Genomic DNA, 25,178 nt, shown 5'->3' with positions numbered 1-25,178 from the left:
CACTAAAATGATTTATAGTAAAACCAAGAATGAGTTTATTAAGAACAGAAATTAAAATGATACATCTGAGATCTGACAGGTCTGATTGCAAGCCAAACTCATTTTCTAGCGACTACAACTTTATCCTAGAAAATTACAATACCTTTTCTCATGTATTTACCAGTATCTCTAGTCCTTCCACCCATGGGACTCAAGATTCACAGACTCAAGAGTTGCCTAAATCTCCTACGTGATGGATAACTAAGGGGTTCTCTTCCCTTTTTTTAAGTACCAGTGAACCTTTGAAATATATTCTTTGAAGTGTACACCCCAGAGAGTTTCTCCTCAGCTGGTATGCAGAATATGCCATGCTGTCCTTATCCTCTTACTAATTGGCCCTTTCTATTGGTTTGATCACTTTATTTTAGGCACAAATGTACTTTCACTGTCTCTAAAAAGGCCTCTGCTCCCCTTGGGAAGCCAGTGTTCTGGTCTCTCTTGGAAAACCTGGCTCTAAGTTGGAAGGAGACAGGGTTACCTTGGGTGATACTGAAGTGGCATGTGTCTCCACTCACAGTAATGTCAGCTAGTGATAGAGATGTAGCCGTGTTAGTCTGGGGTAGTTGAAGCAAAATGCAGGACAATGTAGCACTTTAAAGACCCACTTCCTCAGATCAAATAGTGGAAGAAAATAGTCACAACCATATATACCAAAGGATACAATTAAAAAAATGAACAAATATGAAAAGGACAAATCACATTGCAGAACAGAAGGAGGATGCGGGGGGGTGGGAAGGGGGAGGAAGGAAGGTAAGTGTCTGTGAATTGCTGATATTAAAGGTAGGGAGAGTGGGATGTTTGTGAGTTAATGGTATTACAGGTGATAATTGGGGAAACTGTCTTGGTAATGGGTGAGAAAGTTCAAAGTCTTGTTAAGTCCCTGGTGGTAAGTGTCGAATTTTAACATGAATGACAGTTCAGAGGATTCCCTTTCAAGGGAATGTCAGCTAGTGCCTTTGATGCAAACATCTAGTAGGAGAGAGAGAGATCACGTTCTCACCCTCCTAGTACTACATACTGCTGTATGTCTTTGTTCACTCCCCTGTGCTAGGCCAAGCAGGGAAGCGGCTCAGAGTGAAAAGCTTTGGTTTGGTTTATTAAAGAATTCTTCAAGCGTGACCCTTTAGTTTGCTCTGTCATGTCAAGACAAAGGGCCAGATCCTGAGCTGTGTAACAATCCTTTGCATAGTGCAGGGCTACTCAACTTTGGAAGCCTCAGGGCCCACAATGATACTCACAGCACATGCCGAGGGCCGCAACTTAAGTGTGGTTGCAGATACATGTAAATATATATGCAAATAGCTTCTTTCATACTAACAGGCATGAATACAAAGATTAAGGCAAGACTACAAAACGCATAGGCTGTTTAAGTCAGTTCTGCTGATATTAATAAAATGTAATAGTTACCCAATTTCCACCCATCTGACAGCACTTTTAATGAGCAATGACAGTCCAGGAATTTAACTACTAAAATGCATCTCAACAGAAGACCATATACTGACTACTTTTTTGTTGAGCCCTGTGTAAACCCAAACCGCATCGCGGGCCGCAAACAGATGGGCTGTGGGCCGCATGTGGCCCGTGGGCTGCATGTTGAGTAGCCTTGGCATAGTGTTTCTGTTGCCAGTGAGGAAAGTGGCATCTGGACCTCCATTGGTGTTAAGAACAGGGGGTGCCTGTCACAGAACTATTGACTCCACTCAACCACACTGGGCGGAGAGAGCTGTTGTGGACAGCGCTGTGCCGCTTAGAGAGAGCCAAGACGAGAAAAGGCTCTGAGAAATTTGAGAGACTACGCAGGTTTGACTCCACTGCCTCAGAGGCCTTCCAGAACTCTTGCACAGGCTGAGAGAAATAATCCAAAGTATACTGTGCGCCCCCCCTCCCCCAACAAAACAGCTGGAAATATCAGAGACTGAATTTTTCATTAATACTACTTCATAAACACATTAGTTTTCAGAGGGGGGAACAAATGCAGAACAGTATGCAGAAGCAGCATATTTACAAGGCAAAACGGCATCTCTTTAAAATTCCTCTTTCACTTCAATAGCAATCCCAGAAGATTAGGGGCACATTAATCTACCAAGGAGGAAAAAAAAGATAATGTGCAGAAGAAAAGATTTAAACAGCTTTTAGCAACTTCAAACAGATCTGTACAACTAGTGTAAGATTAATTTCAGTTTTTACATCTCTGAACAAGGTGCAGTAGAATGAAAGTGTCTTACATTTTCACTGCTCTGTGCTTATTTATTTACTTTAAACGTATACAGCAATAGATAGTCAGAAATCTATCAGATTTCGTAAAAAGTAATTAAAAATCTAGATCTTTGTATGCTTCTGACTTTCTTTGCACTTGTGATACTCAGTTTAAGCTACTTGGACTTTCAAAAAGCCTTTGATAATAATGTCTTGTGAGGGACTTTAAGAAAACTAAGAAATCAAGGAGTGAGAGGCAAAATGCTAGCATAGGTCAGAAACTAGTTAAGCGACAGAGAATAGAAGGGATAAATGGATAATATTAAACATGGCCAGGGCTCGACAAATAGTGTAATCTACTCGCCCGTGGTGAGTAGATTACACCCCGGAAGAGCCGGCACCGAGTGATCTGCACATGCCCAAAACGATCTGCGCATGCACAGAGTACAGAACCGCACAGCAAAAAGATACATGGCAAAAAGATAAAGGGAGGCATAAGGCTTTGTACCAGCACCAGTCTAGATTAATATATTTAATCTGAATAATGTAGCAAAATTAGCAGATGTTTCAATATTAGGCTTTTCTAGTCTTCACTGTGAAGAAGCAGAGGGAGGGACTCAGCCGAGCTATGGGAACACGCATCACTATGGCAGATGAAATTCAATGTTGACAAATAACGAGTAGTCCTGTGGCACCTTAGAGACTAACAAATATATAGGATCATGAGCTTTTGTGGGTAAAACTCACTTCATCAGATGAGTTGGAGTTCAAATAACAGAATCCAAGGTGTGTATATAACAGCAAAAGCAGTTACCTGTTAATTGTAGTACTCGTGTTAAAGAAGCTAATTAAGTGGGCTGGATGTGTTCCATTCATCGCTTGTTATGTGACAATGTGAATGTCAAAGGCAGGGGAAATGACGACAAATGCAGAGTGATGCACACTGCAGCGTAAATGACCTGTTCCCATTTAGGGAAAAGACATGGGCATCACCCTGAACAGTTTAATAAAGACCTTTGCTTCATGTCAAGCTGCAGTCAAATCATGTTAAAATGCATAAGGAACTGAAAATAATAAAGAGACTATTTTAGTGTCGTGATATAGCTCGCTGGCACACCCTCACTTGGATACTATGTGCCACTCTGATCACTCATCTGAACAAGAAGGTAGCAGGAGCTGGGGGCAAAATAGAAAGACTCTTTGGTTAAGAAAGGAGGCAAAGAGGAGGGGCTAGGAGAGAGGGTCACAGAGTAATGCAGGAGCAAAATAGATGAGGTGGCTTTGTTCATCCTCGCTTGTTACAATGGTGAGCTATTCAATGAAACTGAAGGAGAGCAAATCTATCACACATGGGTGTTCCTATTAGCCCTATAAATCCTCTTTTGAATCCTACCCAGTCCCAGGCCATAAGAACATGCAGGTCAATGAGCTTCACATGTATGTAAAATGTAAAGTGGGATCTTAAGCTGTCATGCAACTGGGCATGCGCCTCCTGCCCATGTGTCAGGAGCACCCTTCCCCTTCGTAGGAGACTTGTCCATTACTGCTCTCTAGGGCAGGGGTGCAAAAATGTTCCCGGTGTACCCATCTCCCCCCCCCCCCATTACTGCACAGCCCAGGCTTCCTCAGCAGCGGGGCTTGAGCTAAAGACAGAGCTGGGGTGGAACTGGGGACCGGGAGGAGCTGAGGGCAGAGAGGGAATGATGGCAGAGCTGGGCTGAGGGCAGAGTGGGGTGGGAGTGGAGCCGGCCTGGAGGCAAAGCAGGACTGGGGACTGAATGGGACTGAGGGAGAAGCCAAGCTGGGAATGAAGTGGGGCTGGTAAAGGCAACACTCCCTCCCTGCTCCCTCATCCCCCATGAGCTGGCCCAGCTTGGAAGCAGAGCAGGGGGCTGAACAGGGTTGGAGGCATAGTGAGGCAGGAGGTGAAGCAGAACTGGAAACATGGTGTTCCCGCCACACTTCCTCTGGGAGCTGCCCAGACCAGCCATGTGGTCCCTGAATGCTCCTCCATGCCCCTCAAGGGGTGGAGCACCCCCACAACTTGGGAACCACTGCCAAAGGGAGCTCTAGAGGATTTCTTGCACTATCCTCTCAGATAGCTGATTCTAGCCACTGTCCCAGACAGAGAGACTAGCCTAGACACTGGATCCCGCCTGGGCCTTGGTCACATAGCAGCCTGTATGAAGTAGTATATGATGAAAAGAAAATCAACTGAGAAGATGTAAGAATAGGAAATTCTCTCATTGTTCGCAGTTCAGAAATTCATGGGCAGGACTCTAATGTCTGCAAAGAACATGTGTCGATGCTTTGCAGGAAAGGCTCAGAGCAGAGCAGCTGGGGGTTCGCCCCACCTTGGGAATACATTTGGAAAAGGCAAATATGGCCATTGTGACCTGCTTTACTTGTAACGTGACCTGTTTACTCGCTACAAAGACTCAGGGTTGGGGGGGTGACACGAGCCCATGCTCCGACCCATGGCAGTGGAGAGAGGGGAGGGGTAAGGAAAAGCCCACACTCTGACCCACTGCGGAGGCCGGGTTACACTCTGGTATCCAGCAGCATCTCAAATCCCTGGGATTCTTCCCTGTAGAGGGAGTCATTCCTGTGCTCTGTGTGTGGCTGCCCCACTGTAGAAGAACTGCTTACCCTCCTCATCTTCCTATTCTTCTTCCTGAAAGACAGTGGCATCTCCTCCTTCCTTGAAGAGGGCTTCATCCTTAACCTAGCAGTGAGAACACACAATGAGCAGTGACCGCAGGGTTCACACCACACCTTAGTGACATACCACATTCCATACCCATACCAGTCATAAAGGCCCCAATGTGCATCCTTAATCCTTCTCTGCGTGACATCTGCACATATGGTTTCTTGGCTTTCTTCCTGCAATTTTGCTGGTTTATACCACTTTTTCTAAAGCTCACAGTCCTGCAGCAAACTCTCTTCCCATCTCTGCAGCCACCACCAGCCTGTCTCTAATCAGGGAATTTTGAAAGGGTCCAATGTTGCATAATTGGCCATAGTATAAGGGCTCTACCATCAATCAAATGTTGTCCCCGCCCCGATCCCTCAGGCACTGCTCCCACTTGTTGGAAATCCCACAACAGGGTTTTACTTCTGGGATCCAGATGGACACATGACCAGAAGCAAAGGGTGTCATATGACCTCCTAGAATTCCTCCCATTGCCTTGTACCAATCAGGATAGGTGTGGGCCACAGAAGACCACCCTGAGAGCAAAATTGACTGAACATGGCAGGTTCTGGGGCAGGTGACCTGCCCAGAAGAGGGTCGTGTGACCCCTCTGTAAGCTCCCCATATCACTCCAGCTGTTAAAACTCACATTCTTGGAATCAGATGGCCTATTCCAGAGGAGGTGCTGTACTCTGATTGGTAGAGGAGGTAGAGGGAGGTCTGAGGGGTCACATGATCCTCTTCCAGGAGGGTCACCTTCCCCCAGAACCTGCCCTGTTTGGTCAAATCTGCTCTCAGGGTGGTCCTCTGCAGCCCAAACCCATTTGTAGAGGGCAATGGGAAGAATTCTTATAAGGGACTGATCACCAACCTCAGAATTATCCCCAATTGGTCAAATTTTCTTTTAGGGTGATCCTGTGGGACCATGACCCATCCTGATTGGTAGAGGGTGGAGAAAGGAATTCTTGTAAGGGTTGCATGACATCTCTTTGCTTCTGGTCATGTGTCTGTCTTGATCCTAAAAGTAATACCCACAGGGATGGGACTTCTGATGACAAGTGGGTGGGACCTGAGGATCAGGGGGCGGGGACAATGTCTGATTGATGGTAGGGCCCTTATAGTACTACTGTCTTAGAAGTTTCCAGGATGTAACATTCCTGTGCCTTTCAGACTGGTGCGAAAAAGGAAACTTTCAAAGGTTTAATTCTTTGTCTCTGTAGCTGCACCCAGTAGTCTTAGCAGCATCCACACTGTTCATTAGAGCACTCTAGCTCTAACACTGGCTGGAGGCTGTGCTCATGGAACTGTGAGAGTGAGAATACTCTCCACGCAGAATCCAGAGCCTTGAAACAGTGCACTGCAGACAAGACAGAACCACTACGTTATTACCGAGCCAGTGAAGGGAGGTTCCACATACCCAGAGACACGGGCTGTGGATTCGTGGGAGCTGGAACTGTTTTAACTGAGCAGAAAGTTTTAACTGCAAGGCAGAGGCAGCTGGGGCCAGTGCTGACCAGGAGAAACTTGGCATCTCCTGCACAGCTTCCTCAGAGAGTCGGCGCTGTCCATGGAGTAAGGGGACTTCACCCTGCTTATTGCGGAGGCCTCCAGACCACCCTGAGTCTCCTCTTCCCAAAAGCACTACACTCCTTCCTATACTCTGCCCTGAGTCTGACACATCCTGCAGCGGTGATCAGCAGGGGCTAAATACAACTTTCAAGCCCCAGTTTAACCCTTTCTTGTCCTGCATGAGGTTTATACACATCACCACAGATGTGCAAATAGGTTTAAAAACCCATCATGACCATGTCTGAAACTTTAATCTGTTCATCTCTAAGGCGCCACAGTACTCCTGTGTATCTCCTTTGAGATACAGACTAGTATGGCTTCCCCTCTGAAACTTCAGTCTTACTCTGTGTTTTGGAGCCCAACTCCAGAGATGGCTTCTGGAGGGTGGAGAACTGAAGGACATTAGGGGGAGTGTGCTTTTAATAACCTCAGCCAGGGTAGATAATGCTTGTGTGTGCTCTCTGCCAGAGACAGCTTGAGGAGGAGGAAGAGAACTTTTCATGTGACAACCTGCATGCATTTCGATAGGCAGAGTCTTGCTTACCAGCACGCGTTCTACTCCTTGTTCTAAAACCTTCCTTTCTGCCTCCAGCTGGTCCCGGATTGTTTTCTGCAACAGTGGTGCATTGGCTCCTCTTATAACTGCTACTAATTCTCCTCCCTGGAAGGTATTACAAGGCAATCAGTCAGATGATATGCTTCCCAATGACAGTGACGTGTATTTTTATTAGTGTCTTCCCACTAGAGCACTTTGAATGCTTTATTTTTATTTATTGTGGCAGAATCCAGGTTTAATTTAGGGACTGGCAAAGAATACCTCCCCCCAAACTGAACAGGAAGTGGTAGGTGAAAACAGTTAGTTATTTAGAAGCATGAGCATAGAGTTATTCATGTTAGCAGAGAAAGGCTGAATCAGAAAAAACTCCACTCGTCACTTGACATACTGACGTCCATGTGAGGAGCTCCCTAGAACTTGCGAGCTGCATGGGAGATAGAAGGGGATCTGGCTGGATGCAGTGTATTTGCTAAGGCAGTGAGTAGGAGGGGGAGAGGTGGTCCCTGACTAGAACAAGGGGAGATGATGTAACAACTCTAATAAGTGAAAGGGCCCTGCAAGACTTCCCTTGAACTCACAACAGCACAGGTAACCCAGTGGCCAGACTCAAGACAGAAGCTATTGCACTTCTGTCCCATGATCTGAGAGGTACAAGACTCTTTCCTGCCTGCAGTGTATAGGAATCAGGCAGTATCCCTTTAAATGGCTTGTGACTATTTAGCACTTCTAAGGTAGCTTTATTTAATAACACAATGCTGAGTACACCTGTAATTGAATTTGAATTTCCATCCAGAGTTTGACAAAAATCATAAGTAAAACATTAATCATCTAGTAATAAAAATGCATCATTCACTATTGTCTAACATAATAAAAATGGGAAAATTAAGAGGTTGAATAAATGTAAATTAAGCTATATAATTGTTGAAATCATATTTATATAGTGAATCTGCCTGGCTAGCAAAAAGAAGTGTCAAACTTAGTGTAAAGGCTGTACGTATTTGCAAGTCAGCATGTTTGACTTGTCACAAACCAAGGAGAATCAACCTTTCTCTAGAAAAATAATTAAAAAGTACAAATGCAAAACACAATTAAATAGATTTTTCTAGGCGAGGTTTGCTGCATGTGGATTCAAATCAGGATTCAAATCTGGGATATAAAGTTTTTTGCTTTAAATCAATCCTCATTGTGGGAAAGCCCAGTCAGCTGCCTTCCTCTTGGGCATGGTTGGGAGGTCCTGAGTAACCCCTTCCCACTCCAGACAGAGTTTTCTCAGCTCTAGGCCATGCAGGAATCCTGCCTGAGAGCTCTTTCCTACAGCCGCAGGAAATGAAGGCAGATCCCGATTCCCTCAGGGTGAGCCATTCAGCCTATGGGAATAGGGAAAATTTCTGTTCCGTTAACATGTGGGTATTCAACACCATGCTGCAGTTTGCCATCATCTGCACATGCTTTCCATGTGCCCATCACCACTCATTTCTCCTCAGCTACTCAGATTGCCCAACACTAGGGAGACAAAGGAAGGGTCTTAGCACTGCTCAAATGACATCTTTTAAATACACGTCAGTAGCCTCTGAGCACACATTCTCATGATATAATCCCTGCCTATTGGCAGATCACAAAGGGTACCTGCAGTCCTAGTTCCTGACCCCTGTTATCTATCCTCATTTAGTGCCAGAGAACAGACTGTGTTCTGGGCCCTCAGCATGGCTGTAGCTACAGGTCAGTAAGATGCTCTATGCTAGGATTGCTGCCATCTATGGAATGAACTAAGAGAGGAGGGAAGCAGTTTGTTTGCTGGGAGCAGCGTGGATAGCAATGGATGGAAGGCCCTGAGCGACAAAGACAAGGGGAAGCAGGTGCTCCAAGTTTTTCTCTCATTAGGCACAGACAAGGGGACACCTGGAGACTGAAGGACAAAGGTCCCCGTTTCTCAACTGTGTGAGATTTTAAGACACACAGTTCATAAGTGGCCTGTAGGGCTCATTGCACAGGGTATCATGAAATCCAGGATTCAAAAACGATATTCAGTTGGAGAATGCACTATCCAGTTACATTAATGAGGGTGTATTTCAAGGCTGTCCTTAGGGGGCTGCATAGGACACCAAAACGTCTAAGAGGTGTGGATGATCCATAGAGGGGCCCTATGTAGCAGGGAGGCACACTGAGGGCTGCAGGGACAGGAGCTGTGAAGGCCAGGGTTAGAGAGCTTCAGGGTCAGTGTTCAAAAGATTAAAACTGATTGGATACAATGATGCCCTTGTGCCCAGATAGTGGGTACATTATAAATACCTAGACAGACTCAGAAAATAAAATGACTATCATGCATGGCAGCTTTTGGGATACATTTATCAGGGTGCATTCAGGACAAGACTTTGTAACCAAACTGATTAGCAAAGTGAATGAAAGAGGTGGTATACAGATCCAGGAGCTGGAGATCAAAAACACAAATATACATCTTTGGAAGAAAATTATTGTTTCATCATACGGTTTATTAATATGTCCAATTTTAAAATATTTTAACTTACTGCATAAAACAGAAAGGTAGGTTCACATTTTCCTCTGTATTTTTCTAGAGCATCTATGGAGTCTACTTCAGCCTAAATAAAATGTAAAACAAATAATTTGGTTATTTCAACATTTTACATTGGAGAAAAGTAAACTTTAAAAAAAGTGTTGAAAAATATTTTTGCCCTATTATTCTGAGCATTTGGGAAAGATTTTAACATATGTTTAATGAATAAGTCCATGTTGATTAGTATTACTTATAATTCCAAATATGATAAAATACATAACACCAAAAGCCCATTAGTAAGAATTAAAGGTGCATTGAGATGAATTATCCATTTCCTCATGCATACGAAAAGTGTTTGTGCACAGTGGAAACAGTTTGTGCACAGATTCTGACATATTCATGACCTTATTCCCAAGTGCCTGAGTTTGTAAATGATATGACAGAGATATATCTTGTCACTTGACAACCTTAATTAGCTTCTAAAAGGAAGATTTTATGTTTGGACTGTACTTAGTCTGTTGGAATTCATATCTACAAGGGGCTGAGTTAAGGTTGCACAGACATCCTTAACTTTAGCCTCTCTCAACTTATGAGTGCTTCACTTTGCAAATATAGTGTCCCTACAGCACAGCTCTATGTCTATAATACGGAAGGCATGGCAAAAATGATGTAATATTGGGTACTGATTCTTAAATTCTAAAAAATGTAGTCTCTTCCACTGCAAGCTGAGTTCAAACTCAGATACATATTTTCCTCACTGATGATGATGATATTGTTATTTCTTGCTATAGGTTCAGATTTGAGATGTTCAGTATTGTATAATGCTATTTTAATACATTCATAAAGAAAGTGTGGGATTTAAAAAAATCTCTGTTTGGTTTAATAAAAACCAAACAGAACAGTAACAGGTCTGGTCTTGCAACTTGTATCCATGTAAGCTTCCCCATCCTCCTATTACAAGCCCAGAAAGGAAGTGGGACTACATGCATGCCTAAGAACTCCTGACTTGTGGATACCTTTGCTACCTATTGCCAGGACAAGTGGCTTCGGCATTTCCTTGTCTGTTGATTCCGAGAGTGCTGTGATACTCAGAATAGCATCTGCATCAAATGTTACCTCTTACCACGGCAAAATGAAGGAGGCCATCACCAAGCTCATTCCTTATTTTTCTGAAAAGGCTCACGACTGTTCTACATGGACCACACCAGCCTTGATACACGTCAACAACTGCCCAAAGGAGAAGCTGTGTCAGTCGGGTTACACAGTGGCAGCACTGGGACAGCTGAGAAACACTGAGCCCACGCACAAACAAATAACCTGGTTGCTGCTGCTTCTAGCTCCATTTGGACTGTACTAATTTCAGATTATGCAGGGTCACTTATGCAATGAAAGGAGGAAATTTCCAAATGCAGCTGTCTTGGAAGCAAAGTCCCTCAATTCACTTTCAGTCTAGAAGTGAGAGTCAGGCGGTCCACACAGATAAATTATAAATGGCTGCTTTTTGTTGGGTCAAATATTGTCTCTTATCCAGAGCATCACAACCAGAACAAGAAAGACAAAAACAAAACACAGAAAAGCAGGGGAGAGTAGTGGCACGGGAAGAACAAGAGTGTTACCCAAAAAGATGCTGATATGTCAGATAAGGGCCATGAGTTGGTAACGGACGGAAGGTGAGCTAAGAGACAAACTTTAATTGCTTCAAAGCTAGTCTGTAACTGGAAAAACTTAAAAAACAATGAATAGTCCTGCAGCATCTTAGAGACTAACAAAACACGTAGATGGTATCATGAGCTTTCGTGGGCACAACCCACTTCTTTAATTGTTTGGTTAGTTCCTGTTTCTTAAAAATAGAATTTGACAAATGGGATGTGAATATCAAAGTGCTCTGTTTATTTGCTTTATGTATGTTGTGCAATTAGACCTCTGAGAAATCTTGTGTAAAACAGACACACTTTCAGAACATTATTAATCTATAGCGCACACACAGACATTCAGTTCACTCAATGCGTGTAGATTCTGTAAGAAAAACAGCTCTAATTTAAGAAAAGCAAAATGCAAGTGATCTGAAATGTTTGCTCAGTCCTTACCAATCAGTCCTCTGAAACCCAACATTTCCTCCCAATGCTCCTGGTTATTGACAGCAACCTGTGATAAAATTAAAAACATATATGCAGAGAGAGAGAGAGAGAGAGAATATGAAGTATAATAGCAAATCGAATCAATATGCAATAACTCTTTATTTGATCACAAAACAATGTCACTTTTATATTTAAACGAATCTCAGCAGGTGAAAGAAAGGTTCCGACTACAGTACTCAGTATCAGAGAAACTCCTACAATACCATGTAGTGGGAAAACAAATTCCGGCACTGGGCCGAATGAGGGCGTTCTAACCTTTTTCCTAGCATGCAGAGCTGGATCAAAGCAAAGCCACATGAGGTCCCAACTTCTAGAGTCATACAGCTCTTCAGAATCTTAGCTTTTATTTTCCCCAAAGTCAGTCTCTAGTCCTTGGCTTTGGGAAGAAAAACTTGAAAATTTGCCCCTCGTGTGAGCAATCCAGCAACATCTGCTTGAGCCTGCAGAAAGCCTGAGACAACTGCTCATTGGTTAGCTGGAAAGATGCTTGCCAGTAGAAACAGCAGCCCCAGTGCAGGGGCAAGCTGCTTTCAGGGGCTTTGTAAAATAGTGTGTGCTTGGTTGTCATTAGGGTTTGAAGCTAATGGGAATAGGACCCTTGTCTCTCTGAGATGGCAGCAGGACTGCAACCAGTGTCTCTACAAGAGGGAAGGTAATCGGGCTGGGTTCTGCCATGATATGGCCCAGCTAGTGGACAATCTACCCTCCCAGTCACAACTGTCCCTTCCTCTCTTCCCTTACCTGGTCACAGAAAACTCTGTGGCAATAACAGCTGCTAATTGTGTGAAAAGTCCAGTGCTTACAAGTGTTCTTTCTGCAGGTTAGCAGCTGGACATTTGGCAAAACCAGCACCAGGTGATCACCCAGCTTTCTGCAGGCCATGTGGACCACAATTCAAGAACCCCTGAGCAAGAAGAGAGCTCGTGGGGTAAGTGTATCTGGCAGACACCAGTGCAATGTGTTATTTCCCCTAGAGAAGCATGAAATCAGCAATAAGGGTCTGTATTATAGTGTGATTGTGAGCAATGTAATAGGTATCATGTTACTGTACACAGGCCCACCAACAGGGTGAGGCAAAAGGGGTAATTGCCCCAAACCGGCAATTCTAAAGGGCCTGGGGCTCCCAGATGCCACCACAGCTACCAGAATTGCTGCAGGAGACCCACACTGTGCACTCCGGCTGGCTCTGTGGGCTGCTGGGGGGAGGTGCTGCACCGTCTCGGTAGCTCTGTGGGTTGGCTGCCCCCACTCAAACCCTTTAGCCCGATGCCCCACCCTTTCTGGGAGCATGGCAATCCTGTCAGCTCCCCTGACTGTACATACTGTATAGGACTTCTAGAAAGGTAGAGTCTATCAGCGTAAGTGGTGAAGACAGTGTTGGGGTAAGATGTGTTGAAGGAAGATACTCTACCCGGACACTTGGCTTTTATGGGTTTGGGTGGATGTTCCTTTTACACAAGCTAACAGGGTGTTGCTTGCTTGTTTGATAGGAAATGCTTGGTTTGTGAGGCAGATACTGGGACTGGGAGCCAATATGAGGGAACAGAGATGGGGATACCAACTGGAGGGTTACTGGGACTGGCTGGGCAAAGACACTGGTGCAGGAAGGTGAAGTGGGGTGGGGTAGAGAGGAGAGACTGGGACTTGGATGAGAAATCCAAAGGCATAAACTAAGTCTGGCTGGGCAAGATTGAGAGTAGATTGAGGAAACAGAACTGGGAAAAGGGGAAGGAAGAGAGAAGACAGGGAAAGTTTGGAGGGGGTGGGTAGAAGTGATCAGGCTTGAGTGGAATAGAGGAAGAAGGGCTGTGACCGCTAGCGCACATTACCTGCCAGAAATTGGAACAGAACGAAGATTCCTGAAGCTCACTACTCCTTTCATGACTAACTCCAGTAAGAGAACAAAAGCCTAATAATTTACCCTTACTAGGTAGCACGTTATTTCTTCAGCAACAGTGGTACAAATCAGAGCTGTGCAGCAGCAGGTCTCAGTCTCAAACCCTAATGACAATCAAGAACACGCTATTTTACAAAGCCCCTGAAAGCAGCTTGCTCCTGGACTGGGGCTGCTATTTCCACGGGCAACATCTTCCTAGCCAAACACCATCACTGAATAATGTATCCCTTTTATTCGGGTGGTTGTCTTGTAAGTTAAGTAGAAATGATCAGATTTTGAGGAAAAGGGCTGCAAGACTTCAGGAGAAAAACAGGGTGCAACCTTTAAAGATGGGATATTCACAAATTCATAATTTCTAAGGCCAGAAGTGAGCAATCATTAGTCTGACCTCCTGTACAACACAGGACATAGAACTGACCCACAATCATTCCTAGAGCATATGTTTAGAAACATATCCAGTCTTGACTGAAAAACTGCCAGTGATGCAGAATCTGCTGCTAGCCTTGGTATATTGTGCCAGTTGTTACTCTGACCATTAAAAAAATACGCTTATTTCCAGTCTGAATTTGTCTAGCTTCAACTTCCAGACACTGGATTGTGTTAGATCTTTCTCTACTAGATTGAAGATCCCATTATTAAATATTTGTTCCCCATCTAGATACTTATAGACTAGCCAAGTCACCCCTTTAACCTTCTCTTTATAGAGTTTAATCTTAGACTCAGAAGATTATGGTTGGAAGAGGCCTCAGGAGTTGAGTCCAAGTCCCTGCCCAAAGCAGGACCAGCCCCAAATAAATCATCCCAGCCAGGGCTTTGTCAAGACGGGCCTTAAAAACCTCTAGGGATGGAGATTCCACCCCCTCCCTTGGTAACCCATCCCAGTGCTTCCCTACCCTCCTAGGAAAATAGTTTTTTCTAATATCCAGCCCACACTTCCCCCACTGAAACTTGAGACCATTGCTCCTTGTGCTGTCATCTGTCACCACTGACAACAGCCTCTCTCCAGCCTCTTTGGAGCCTCCCTTTAGACAGTTGAAGGCTGCTCTCAAATCCCCCCTCACTCTTCTCTTCTGATGACTACATAAGCCCAGTTCCTTCAGTCTCTGACCATAGGTCTAGTTCTCCAGTCCCAAATAGATTGAGCTCTCTGAGTCTGTCTCTTTAAGGCATGTTTTCTAATCCTTTCATCGTTCTTTTGGCTCTTCTCTGAACCCACCTCAATTTATCAACAGCTTCCTTGAATTGTGGGCACCAGAAATTGTCACAGTATTCCAGTAGCTGGATACAGAGGTACAATAACCTCTGCTCCTACTTAAGTTTCTCCCATTCACGCAGCCCAAGATTGCATCAGTGCTCTTGGCCAGCATCACACTGGGAGTTCATGTTCAGCTGACTAGCCACCAAATCCTTTTCAGAATCACTGCTTCCCGGAATAGCATCCCCCCATCCTGCAAGAGTGGCCTATATTCTTTGTTTAAAAAGTGTACATTTGCATTTAGCCATATTAAAAAATACTTGGTTGTGCCCAGTTTACCAAGTGATCCAGATTGCTCTATATCCATGACTTTTCCTCATCACTATTTACTTCTCCTCCAAATGATGCTGTCTGCAAACTTTATCAGAGATAATTTCATGTCTTCTTCCAGGTCATTGACAAAAATGTGAAAGAGTGTAGGGGAAAAAACTGATCCCTGTGGGACCACAGGGATCCCACACAGCACATGTATGAATTTTGAATTTCGTGGGCATTATTAGTTTTCATGCAAAAGGAATACAGACTTTAGTGCGATGCCAGGCTAGATTTATGTAAGCATGATTTTAAAAATTCACATACTTTTCTAAGAGTTTCTTTTGCTTTTAATTGTATAAAGCAAGTCACTGTTTCACTTCAGTAACGTTAAAGACCTGTCAAAGCAAATTCCCTATTCCACTTTTACCCTAGATCCACCATTAGGGCCTCAGTGATATCACCAGAACATAATACTTGACTTCTCTCTTTGGCCAGTGGGTGGCAGGATTTATACTGGGATCAACCTCCCTGCCTCAGTATAGATCATGCTGTTAGAGATTCAGTTTTAAATGTTGTTCTTAAGATTGTGTTTCTAGAGATGCTCAATAAAGGGGCTGCCTTCACTGTGGCTAGATCCACATAGGTATTCACTGACTATGACCAATTCACCTCTTAACCTTTTCTTTCATCAGTTCAGTACACTGAGCTCTTCCAGTCTCTCAGCATCAGGCAGATTTTCCAGGCCTATATCTTTTCTTTCTACCCTCTCAAATCCTCCAACAACTTTTCTAGTGTAGACACCAAAGCAATGTGGAATATTCCAGCAATGGTCTGTTTATATCACGTGCAGAGGTAATACCATCCCCCTACTCCAACTGAATAGTCTTTGAAAGACTACACTGGAAGGGGCAGAAGTTTCTGTTTTCTTAGGGCAGCCAAACTCTAGCTGAGTGTCATCATTGGAATGAACCCTCCTACTTCTCGCTGTACCCCTTAGAGGAGTGGCTCTCCTTCAAAGGTCCCTTGCTGCTTTGGCTCTCAGCACTGGAAGACTTGCTAGGCAGATTCCCTGCACAATTCTTTTTACATGGTGATGACTGTGAGAAGTTGAAATGTACCTTAGAATAGTACTTGAAAGTACTCTACACTTCCTAGAAGAGCAGCTTGGAATGGTGTTCAGACTTCCACAGGGGTCGCAGTAGCAGAGGCTGAATTACCACACTCTCTTGTTGCAAATGGCCATGCTGCATCCTTAAAAAAACACCTACTTTGTGGGCTGCTTTGATCTGCTGCACTCACCTGTACCTTTTGCTCCTGCAAGGAAGACTTGCCTCTGCTAGAACCTCACACCATAGCTTTGCCAGCAAAAGCTGAAGTAACCCAAACCAAAATCTACCCCCCCAGTACAGACAGCAAGTAGGAAAAGTGCCATAACAACAGTTCTGAAACGCACTTGTAGCATAGACCTCTACGACTGACCTGCAGTGTTATCTCCTTCTTCCTACTGGCCATTATTCTGCAAGAAGAACAGAAGTCACTGGAACAACAATACAGAGCAACTGCCATTTACATTTTAGAACGACCTCACGGTATAATCAATATTCTAGTACAAAGAGGGAAGTCCTCCTCCTACAACTGAAATTCACATACTGACCGGCCAGATGTTACAGGGAAAGGCTTTGCCATGCCATGCCATGCACAAGGGTTTCACATTGTGCAGCAGTTTCCCTTCCCCACCACTAGGTAGTAGTGTTGACAGGCTCCTGTGAAGGATTCAGATGGCCAGAAAGGACCAGTGTGATCACACATGTTTACTAATCTTAATTATTCTAATAGCTCATCATGGAACCCGCACCAAATTTATCAACATCCTTCTTGAACCTTGCACTCCGGAACTGGGCCAAATACAGAGGTATAATAACCTCTCTCCTCTGGCTTGGAGATTCCCCTGCTTATGCACCCAAAGAATCACATTGGCTGTTCTGTCCATAGCTTCATACTGCGAGCTCACATTCAGGCAATTCTTTGGCGGAGGCCACGCTTCCCAGGAGAGCCCCCATCTTGCCATTCTGGTTCAACCTTCTCTGTTCCTGGGCATGTCCATTTACATTTAGCCATATACATGCATGTTATTTACTTGTGCTCAGGTATGAGCTCAGGTCCCTATGCTCGCTTGCAGGCTCCACCCACTGGCTGGAAATCACAGCCAATGGGAGCAATGGGGGGTGGGGCCTTCAAGTGCTGGGCTTTGTGCAGCCACCTGTGCCTCCTCCCCGAGAGCTGCATTGATCAACACTCCCATCCCCTACCCCTGCAACTCTCAGCCCACCCCCACACACCCATGCTGCTCCTGCATCCTACCTCCTGCCCAGCCCCCACTCTCTGACCCCTCCCATCCCCCACCCTCCTAGACCCTGCACCTCCACCCCATTCCTGCACCCTGCCTCCCACACAGTCCCCACACCCCATCTCCCAAACCACACCTGTACCCTCTCTCCCAGCCCCTACACCTCCCAACCCACTCCTGCATCTTACTTCCCATCCAGCTCCCACAACTCCAGCCCCATTCTGCACCCTCCACCATCCCAGACCCTGCACCTCCACCCCCAGCTAACTCCTGCATCCTATTTCCTGCCCAGACCCTACATCTCCAAGCCTGCTCCTGCACCTTCCCTCTCAGACCTTGCACTCCCACCCCAGCCCCCTCCTTCCTGCACACTAAACCCCTTGTTTTCTAGCTCCAGGCCCCCCCAAAAGTTAATCCAGATCTGGGGGTAAACCCTGAGCCTCACTCCCCTCTCCTCTGTGGGGCTGGAGCTCAAAGGGAGTGAGGTAAGTGTCTCCTTTTTAATGCTTCTCAGTTGGGAGCACATCTGTGAGGTTTTCTCCTCACTTGGGGTCAGGTCAGTGAGGGTTCCCCACCCTTGCCTTTCTATGACTCTGTGGACAGCAGCAGTATGACATATGCACAACTGTGGGGCACGATGGGCTTTGTGTTTGAAAAATGAATTGCTAATCACATCTTTACCTAACACACCTACAACCATGTAAACAACAAAAAAAGCAGGGAAATATTTGCCCGATTCATAGATTTCAAAATAATCTGGCACTCAGGAACTGCAATTGAAATTGCTGCAACATGACATTGGAGAGAAAACATTTGGCCGCATTAAATCTAATATACCAATCCATCAAACAAGATAAAAAAAACAGAAAAGAGATCTTTAAGAAACAATAAATAAGATAAGAATTCACCTCACTATGGCCTTCTTTCACCTGGCTCACTAGTCCCACTGGAACCATCCCCATTTCTGAGGTTACGTCTACATTGCAGGAATTTGTCAGCAGAGGCCATGCAAATGAAGTGCTCATTAGTATTTCTCACACTCATTTGCATAATCTCTTCCATTCCATTTCGCATAAGAGGTTTTTGCGGAAAAAAATGCAGTGTAGACAGGACAAAAACCCCTTTTACACAAGATCCTGTATACCTGCTTTTTTGAGGAATAAGGGTTCTTGCTCAAAAGTTTTTTTTTTGTACAAATGGCCCCATCTACACTGCGCTTTTTTGCGCAAAAACTTCTTCCATAAAACAGATCAGAAGAGACTATGCAAATGAGAATGCGAGAAATGCTAATGAGCACTTCATTTGCATTGCTTCTGCAGGCAAATTCCTGCAGTGTAGACACAGCCTGAGTCTCCTATAAAGTAACTGGAGAACTGGAAATAAAGCACTTCCTGTGTGCTGATGACTGGTCAGACTGTCACCTACACTGGGCTGTGGAGAAACTGACACCTTCTAGAAACCTGCTGCTTAATATGATCCTGCAATGCAGCTTGGAACAAATAAACATCAGGAAAATTTCAGGAAAAGCCCCAATGCAACCAAAACAAAGAAACATGTTATTACAGAGCCATGGAGATTGAACATACCCTAAATTACACAGACCAGACCTCCCAAGAAACTCATCTGGAAGCTCCAGACTGGTTATTAAAGCACTTCAAGAAAAGGCTGAACAGGTCTAAGCCTTCATGAAGCTGCCAGAAATACACATCCCTCCTCCCAACGTAACTACTGCTAATGCATTCTAACACAGAATCCAACCCCTTCTGCTCCCTGGGTGTGAGACTTAGGGCCTGATTTTAACAACACCCTGTGTTCATTGGACTAAAACCCTAGGAGAAGCCCTGAATTTGTAATTCTGCAAGTCCTCTGTGGCTACTGAGCACAACCAGGCTGGTTCCCCACTCATCAACATACAGGCAAGCACATTCATCTTCTGGTACCACCTCAATCAAGTAGCAAATGCTCCATTTTGAACAAAAGAGGGTCAAAAACAAAATGCACCTGAAAACAGCCAATCGCACACATCACCATTCTCTGCTCAGTAGCTCCCACCTCTAATCTGCAGAGGAGCTCAGCTGACAGCCCAGCTCTTGCAACAGCAATCTATGAGATACTGGGAGAACAGATCAAATCAATAACAGCAAAATGTATGGAACTCTCACCACAGAGACCAGTCACCAGGGTGACCTTGTGCAACATTACAGCCAATCCTCTCAGGTACAGAATCAGTGACCGCATCCTAGAGGTGTGACAGGGAGGGCCAAAGCAGAGAACAGCAATTTTGCAGCCAAGGGGACACAGTGGTGATCGAGACAGAGAAATGTTTTATGCCAATCTCCGAAATACCAGCAGGTGCACAAAAAACACTTCCTCAAAGCATCAGGAATTATCCAGGCTGTCTCATCCCAGAGTGGAGGAAAAACTGTGCCTGACCCTGAGAGAAAGGAGATGGCATCATGTGATGGAGCATCCTGCCCCCAGATCACAACCGGATAGCACTGACAAGTGGAAATGGCTTAGATCACACATGCAAGTGTGTGATCCCATCCCGAGGGATCGCCTCACCTCTGACAGAGCCCCAAATTACTTCTTTGTATGGGGGGGGGCAGCATTTGTCCTGCTCACCCACTGCCAAGGTGTCATTGAACTGATCTTAGCTAGCGTCCACACAGAATGCAATCAGCAGGGCTGTGCGGTGGCCGTAGTGTGACTGCGTCTGGGTGGAAAGGAAAAAAGGGCCTCGCATTTGACACTTCCTTGCTCTCAAGTTTTGCTACCCAACAAATCAGAGTTAGTTCTTAATGTGGGGCGAGGAATAGCGAGGGCAGAGTCCCCCCCATCCTAAGGCTTAGTGTCTCCATTCCTCCTAGCTAAGAAGTGAGGGCTTAGGGCCCCCACATCCCACCTACCATAGTGGGGGGAGTGAGGCACAGGGGCCCCAGATTCTAGTTACAGTGAGGGGGAACAAAGCCTTAGAGCCCCCCATTCTAGCTAACACAGTGGGGGTGGGAGCAAGGGCATCCGGCCTGCATATCCTAGCTATCACAGTGTGGAGAAGTGGGAGCTGGACACCCCCACCCTAGCTAACAGAACAGAGGGGGATCAGGCCTTGGGAGAGGTGGGGGCACTAGGGCAGGTGGGGGTAAGGGTGGCAGCAAGGCCTGAGGGCAAAGGGGGCTCCAGAGCAGGGGAGGGCTCTAGAGAGTGCGTGGGGGGGGGGGAATGGAGCCAGGAGTACCAAGCTGGGGCACTGGCAGCTTTAGGGGCAGGAGGCCAGGGGTTGGGCACGCGAGGGACGGGGACAGCAAGGCTGGGAGCTCTGATGCCGGGGGGCTCTAGGGGCCGGGGGGGACTCTAGGAATGGAGATACCGGGGAGGCTCTAGAGGGTGAGGAGGATATGGCGGGGGCTCTAGGAGCCGGGGGGGCTCTAGTGGATGGAGAGGATATGGAGGGGCTCTAGAGGCCGGGGGGGCTCTAGAGGGTGAGGAGGATACGGGGGGCTCTAGGGGCCGGGGGAGGGTACGGGGGGCTCTAGGGGCCGGGGGGGCTCTAGAGGGTGCGGAGGATACGGGGGGGGCTCTAGGGGCGGGGGGCTCTAGAGAGTGGGAAGGATACGGGGGGCTCCAGGGGCCGGGGGGAAGGGTACGGGGGGGGGGTCTAGGGGCCGGAGGGAGGATACGGGGGGGGGTCTAGGGGCCGGGGGAGCCTCTAGAGGGTGGGGAGGATGGGGGGCTCTAGGGGCGGAGGGGAGGATATGGAGGGGTCTAGGGGCCGGGGGGAGGGTACGGGGGGGTCTAGGGGCCGGGGGGGCTCTAGAGGGTGGGGAGGATGGAGGGGCTCTAGGGGCGGAGGGGAGGATATGGGGGGGTCTAGGGGCCGGGGGGAGGGTACTCTAGGGGCCGGGGGGGGGGGCCGGGGGGGCTCTAGAGGGTGGGGAGGATATGGCGGGGGCTCTAGGAGCCGGGGGGGGGGCCGGATGGGGAGGATATAGAGGGGCTCTAGGGGCCGGGGGGCTCTAGAGGGTGTGGAGGATACGGGGGGGGGGGCTCTAGAGAGTGGGAAGGATACGGGGGGCTCCAGGGGTCGGAGGGAGGATACGGGGGGGGTCTAGGGGCCGGGGGAGCCTCTAGAGGGTGGGGAGGATGGGGGGCTCTAGGGGCAGAGAGGAGGATATGGGGGGGTCTAGGGGCCGGGGGGGCTTTAGGGACGGGGGGAGGATACGGGGGGGTTTAGGGCCGGAGGGTGGGTACGGGGGGGGGGGTCTAGGGGGTCTATGGGCGGGGGGAAGGATACAGGGGGCTCTAGGGGCGGGGGGAGGGGGCGGGGTCTAGGGCGGCCGTGCCCAGGCCCACGAGGGAACCAGCCGCCGCCCCCTCCCCGGCCGGTACCTGCGGCTGCACAAACCAGCCCGCGGGGCCTCCGACACCGTTTCCCAGCAACGGTCTCCCTGGTGACCGAAGCGAGGCCCACGTGCGCCGGGAGCCCCGCCCCTCCTGCGCAGCTCCAGCGCGCCGGGCAGCGCAGGCTGCGGCAGCCTGGGTCGGTGGGGGAGGGGCGTTTGCAGAGAGGAGAAGCCTCGAGCCGACACCCCGCTACTCCCCTGGCCCGGGGATTGCCGGCAGCCCATGCTCTGGGGCGCTGGTGTCACTTGCCCACGGGGCTGCCCGAACTCAGCTGGGGAAGGGGGTTAGCAGCGTTTGCGAACTGACCACAGGCCGGCTCTGATGGGCTGTCGATGAGCTTCATTGCCACAAGGTGGCACCGAGGCCCAGGGTAGCCGGATGGAAAGATTTCACCTGCATGGATTAAGGATGTCAGCCAGAGGCTAACTGACTAGTGGAGCAGTCAATGAAATCCATAGGCACTTGTGCATTTCAAAGGAGGAATGCGGAACTCCACATGCAGCCCAGGATGTCCTGCTGACTCTGGGCTGCAGGCGGTGCAAGCTTTGAAATGCACAAGCTCTTAGGCTCCAGCAGGGCATTTTCATAGAACCCAGGATCAGAGGGAGAGCCCCCAGCTGACCCCTTGCTCCATGCTGCTACACAGCTGATCCCCAGCTCAGCTGTGCAGTCTTTCCAAAGGGCAGTGCCACACAGCTGATCTCGGGCTCAGCTGTGCAGCACTGCCCCTTTGAAATACCCCTATTCCTCACCTTTGCTGCTTCTATCTGATGGGGATTGGGGGGTGGGGGGGAGGAGAGAATGACTAGTTGGCTAGTCCTTAACAGCCCGGCTGTGTCTAGACTGGCCAGTTTTTCCAGAAAATCAGCCGCTTTTCTGGAAAAAACTTGATTTTTTGCGCAAAAGTGCATCTAAATGGGCCAGGGATGCTTTTCCGCAAAAAGTGCCAATCTAGACGCTCTGTTCCGAAAATGCTTTTAACTGAAAACTTTTCTGTTAAAAGCATTTCTGGAAAATCATGCCAGTCTAGACGTAGCCAGGCTATGTCTAGACTGGCATGATTTTCCGCAAATGCTTTTAACAGAAACGTTTTCCGTTAAAAGCATTTGTGGAAAAGAGCGTCTAGATTGGCACGGACGCTTTTCCGTAAAAGCACTTTTTGTGGAAAAGCGTCCGTGCCAATCTAGACGCACTTTTGTGCAATAAACCCCAATGGCCATTTTCACAATTGGGGCTTTTTTGTGCAAAACAAATCTCAGCTTTGCGCAAAAGGACTTTTGCCCGAATGGGAGCAGCATAGTATTTCCACAAGCAGCACTTATTTCAGACAGTAGGAAGTCAGTGTTCTTGCAGAAATTCAAGCGGCCAGCGTAGACAGCTGGCAAGTTTTTCCGCAAAAGCAAGTGCTTTTGCAGAAAAACTTGCCAGTCTAGACACAGTCCTTGGGTTTATGAGCAGCAGTTTCTTTCTGGGCACATTCCATTTTCCTGACACAATCAAACCAGTACCTAGGTTTAAGTTGTAAAGCTGCAGACTGAATTTGGTGGTCCAAGCTCTTACCATTTAGGGGGAAGTTCTAGAACAAACACGCACAGACAATTGCACAAACTCTGACACACATAATAGATTCCAACAATAGTAGACTGATACGGCTGTTGAAGGATATCAATGATAAGATCATGAGAATAGGATGGGTGCAGAAGGTCACCAACGAGGAATTCTATAGGAAAATACAGCCGAAAGAGAACCTACTGCAGAAGGTTATACAACAGAAGTTGCAGCTATTCGGGCAGATCTGCAGAATGAACAATGAGTGAAAAATTAAGACTGGTATTCGGCATAATGGATGGTCCGAATAGGAGAGGCCAACCCTACAGAGAATGGGTACATTGGAGATAGTAGATTGGTGCAGAGCTTGTCTACAGAAACTAAGCCACCCTGCACTGGACAGGGAAAGATGGAAGGAAACAGTGAGGGAAGCATCGGACACCAACAGGTATTGAGCCCATGGTGGTTGATGATGATCAATGATCTGTAACCCACGGGTGGGGAACATATGGCCCGCAGACCAACCTGCACCATGATGAACCAGTGTGCTGCGGGATGGACCTAGCCAGCTCCCAGAGGTGCTATTGGGCCCCTTTACCTTGAATGGCCCCTTAGAACATTAGTTTAAAAACTTTTTTCTTAAGACGAAAAAATTGTTGATGCCTGTGACCCAACATAATTATATCTTTGGTCTAATGTATGGGTCCAGGAATGAGGAATTTTGGGTGCAAGGGGAGGATTCAGGGCTGGAGATTGATGTTCAGGGTTTGAGTATAGGCTTACCTCCAGCAGCTCCTGGTCAGTGGCACAAACGGGCGCTAAGAAAAGATTCCTGCCTGTCCTGGCCCTGCCAACTTCTCTGCACCCTGGAAACAGGCAGCAGCAGGTCTGGCTCCTAGGAGGCATTCCTAGCATTCCTCCCGTAGCTTGAAAACCACTGCCTTAGAATGCATGCTAACTGCTTATGCAAACAGTCTGTTGGGTTTTGTATTTAGCTGTGACACTCAGTAACTATCACAAACCTGAAGAAGAACGCTGTAGCTTGAAAGTTTGTCTAGTTCAGCGATAGTAATTGGTCCAGTAAATATTACCTCACCCTCCTTGTCTTTGATACCATGGGACTGTCTTGACTATAGCACTGCATGCTGTTTTTATAATGTAAGGTATGCTGGTTAGCTTTGACTGCACTGAATCTGTTCCTTGACAGGTTAAGCACAACTGTATCTAATTTGGATACAAATACAAACTTAAAAGTTCAAAATTTGATTTTTGCAAATAGTCTCTAATGTGTTTCAAATTCATGACGACTTACAAATAATCCTGCTCATGAACATGTTTGCCAAGGACTCTATTTCTGTGCCTCCACCCATGTGCCTTGACATCTGTTCCACTCGCCATACCCCTTTCAACTGTAATGACACTTCACACAGGTGGAATGGTGGGCTGTGATCAGGACATAAAATATTTGTGGAAAACAAGAAAAGGGCCAAAAAACACACACACAACAATTTTCTGGCTTCCTTCATTTCTACCATATAAATACACGAATCAGGGACATCTGTGAAGCGGGGACCCAGGAGAAAGAGTGTGATGCAACAAAGGCAGAAGAAAAACCATGATGGAATAAATTCTGCTTGCTTTACTCTTGCAAGGAATCCCTGGATTTAGTGGGAGACCTTACCTGAGTAAGGCTAGTAGGGTTTGGCTCACTCACACAGTGGATTGTTTTCTCTTGTCCTTCCAGTGTTGTCTGAATCTCCAACTAAAATT

At 46.9% G+C, this 25,178-nt stretch overlaps 1 protein-coding gene across 7 annotated transcripts; it reads right to left on the bottom strand.

The window, feature by feature from the left end:
• Positions 1-732: 732 nt before the first annotated feature.
• On the bottom strand, positions 733-25,133 carry NME9 (NME/NM23 family member 9). Of its 7 annotated transcripts, none has more exons than XM_089780897.1 (9): positions 21,846-21,936; positions 20,022-20,172; positions 16,589-16,625; positions 11,652-11,709; positions 10,688-10,791; positions 9,578-9,649; positions 7,041-7,157; positions 4,885-4,960; positions 737-2,118 (listed from the first exon to the last, which is right to left on the bottom strand). In XM_089780897.1, the coding sequence occupies exons 2-8, from the start codon at positions 20,066-20,068 to the stop codon at positions 4,898-4,900; spliced, it is 498 nt and encodes a 165-aa protein (XP_089637023.1). In that variant the 5' UTR covers positions 20,069-20,172; positions 21,846-21,936; the 3' UTR covers positions 737-2,118; positions 4,885-4,897. The 7 variants fall into 7 exon arrangements, with proteins under 7 accessions (XP_089637020.1, XP_089637021.1, XP_089637023.1 ...); XM_089780898.1 differs by lacking the exon at positions 20,022-20,172 and adding an exon at positions 19,619-19,890 and having other exon boundaries at positions 21,846-21,934; XM_089780894.1 differs by lacking the exon at positions 20,022-20,172 and having other exon boundaries at positions 733-2,938; positions 21,846-22,580.
• Between the last annotated feature and the right edge of the window lie 45 nt (positions 25,134-25,178).

The sequence above is a fragment of the Pelodiscus sinensis genome, chromosome 10 (genome assembly GCF_052426305.1).
Source record: "Pelodiscus sinensis isolate ZL-2025 chromosome 10, ASM5242630v1, whole genome shotgun sequence".
NCBI classification, from domain to species: Eukaryota; Metazoa; Chordata; order Testudines; family Trionychidae; genus Pelodiscus; species Pelodiscus sinensis.
This window is presented reverse-complemented; position numbering and strand designations above follow the sequence as displayed.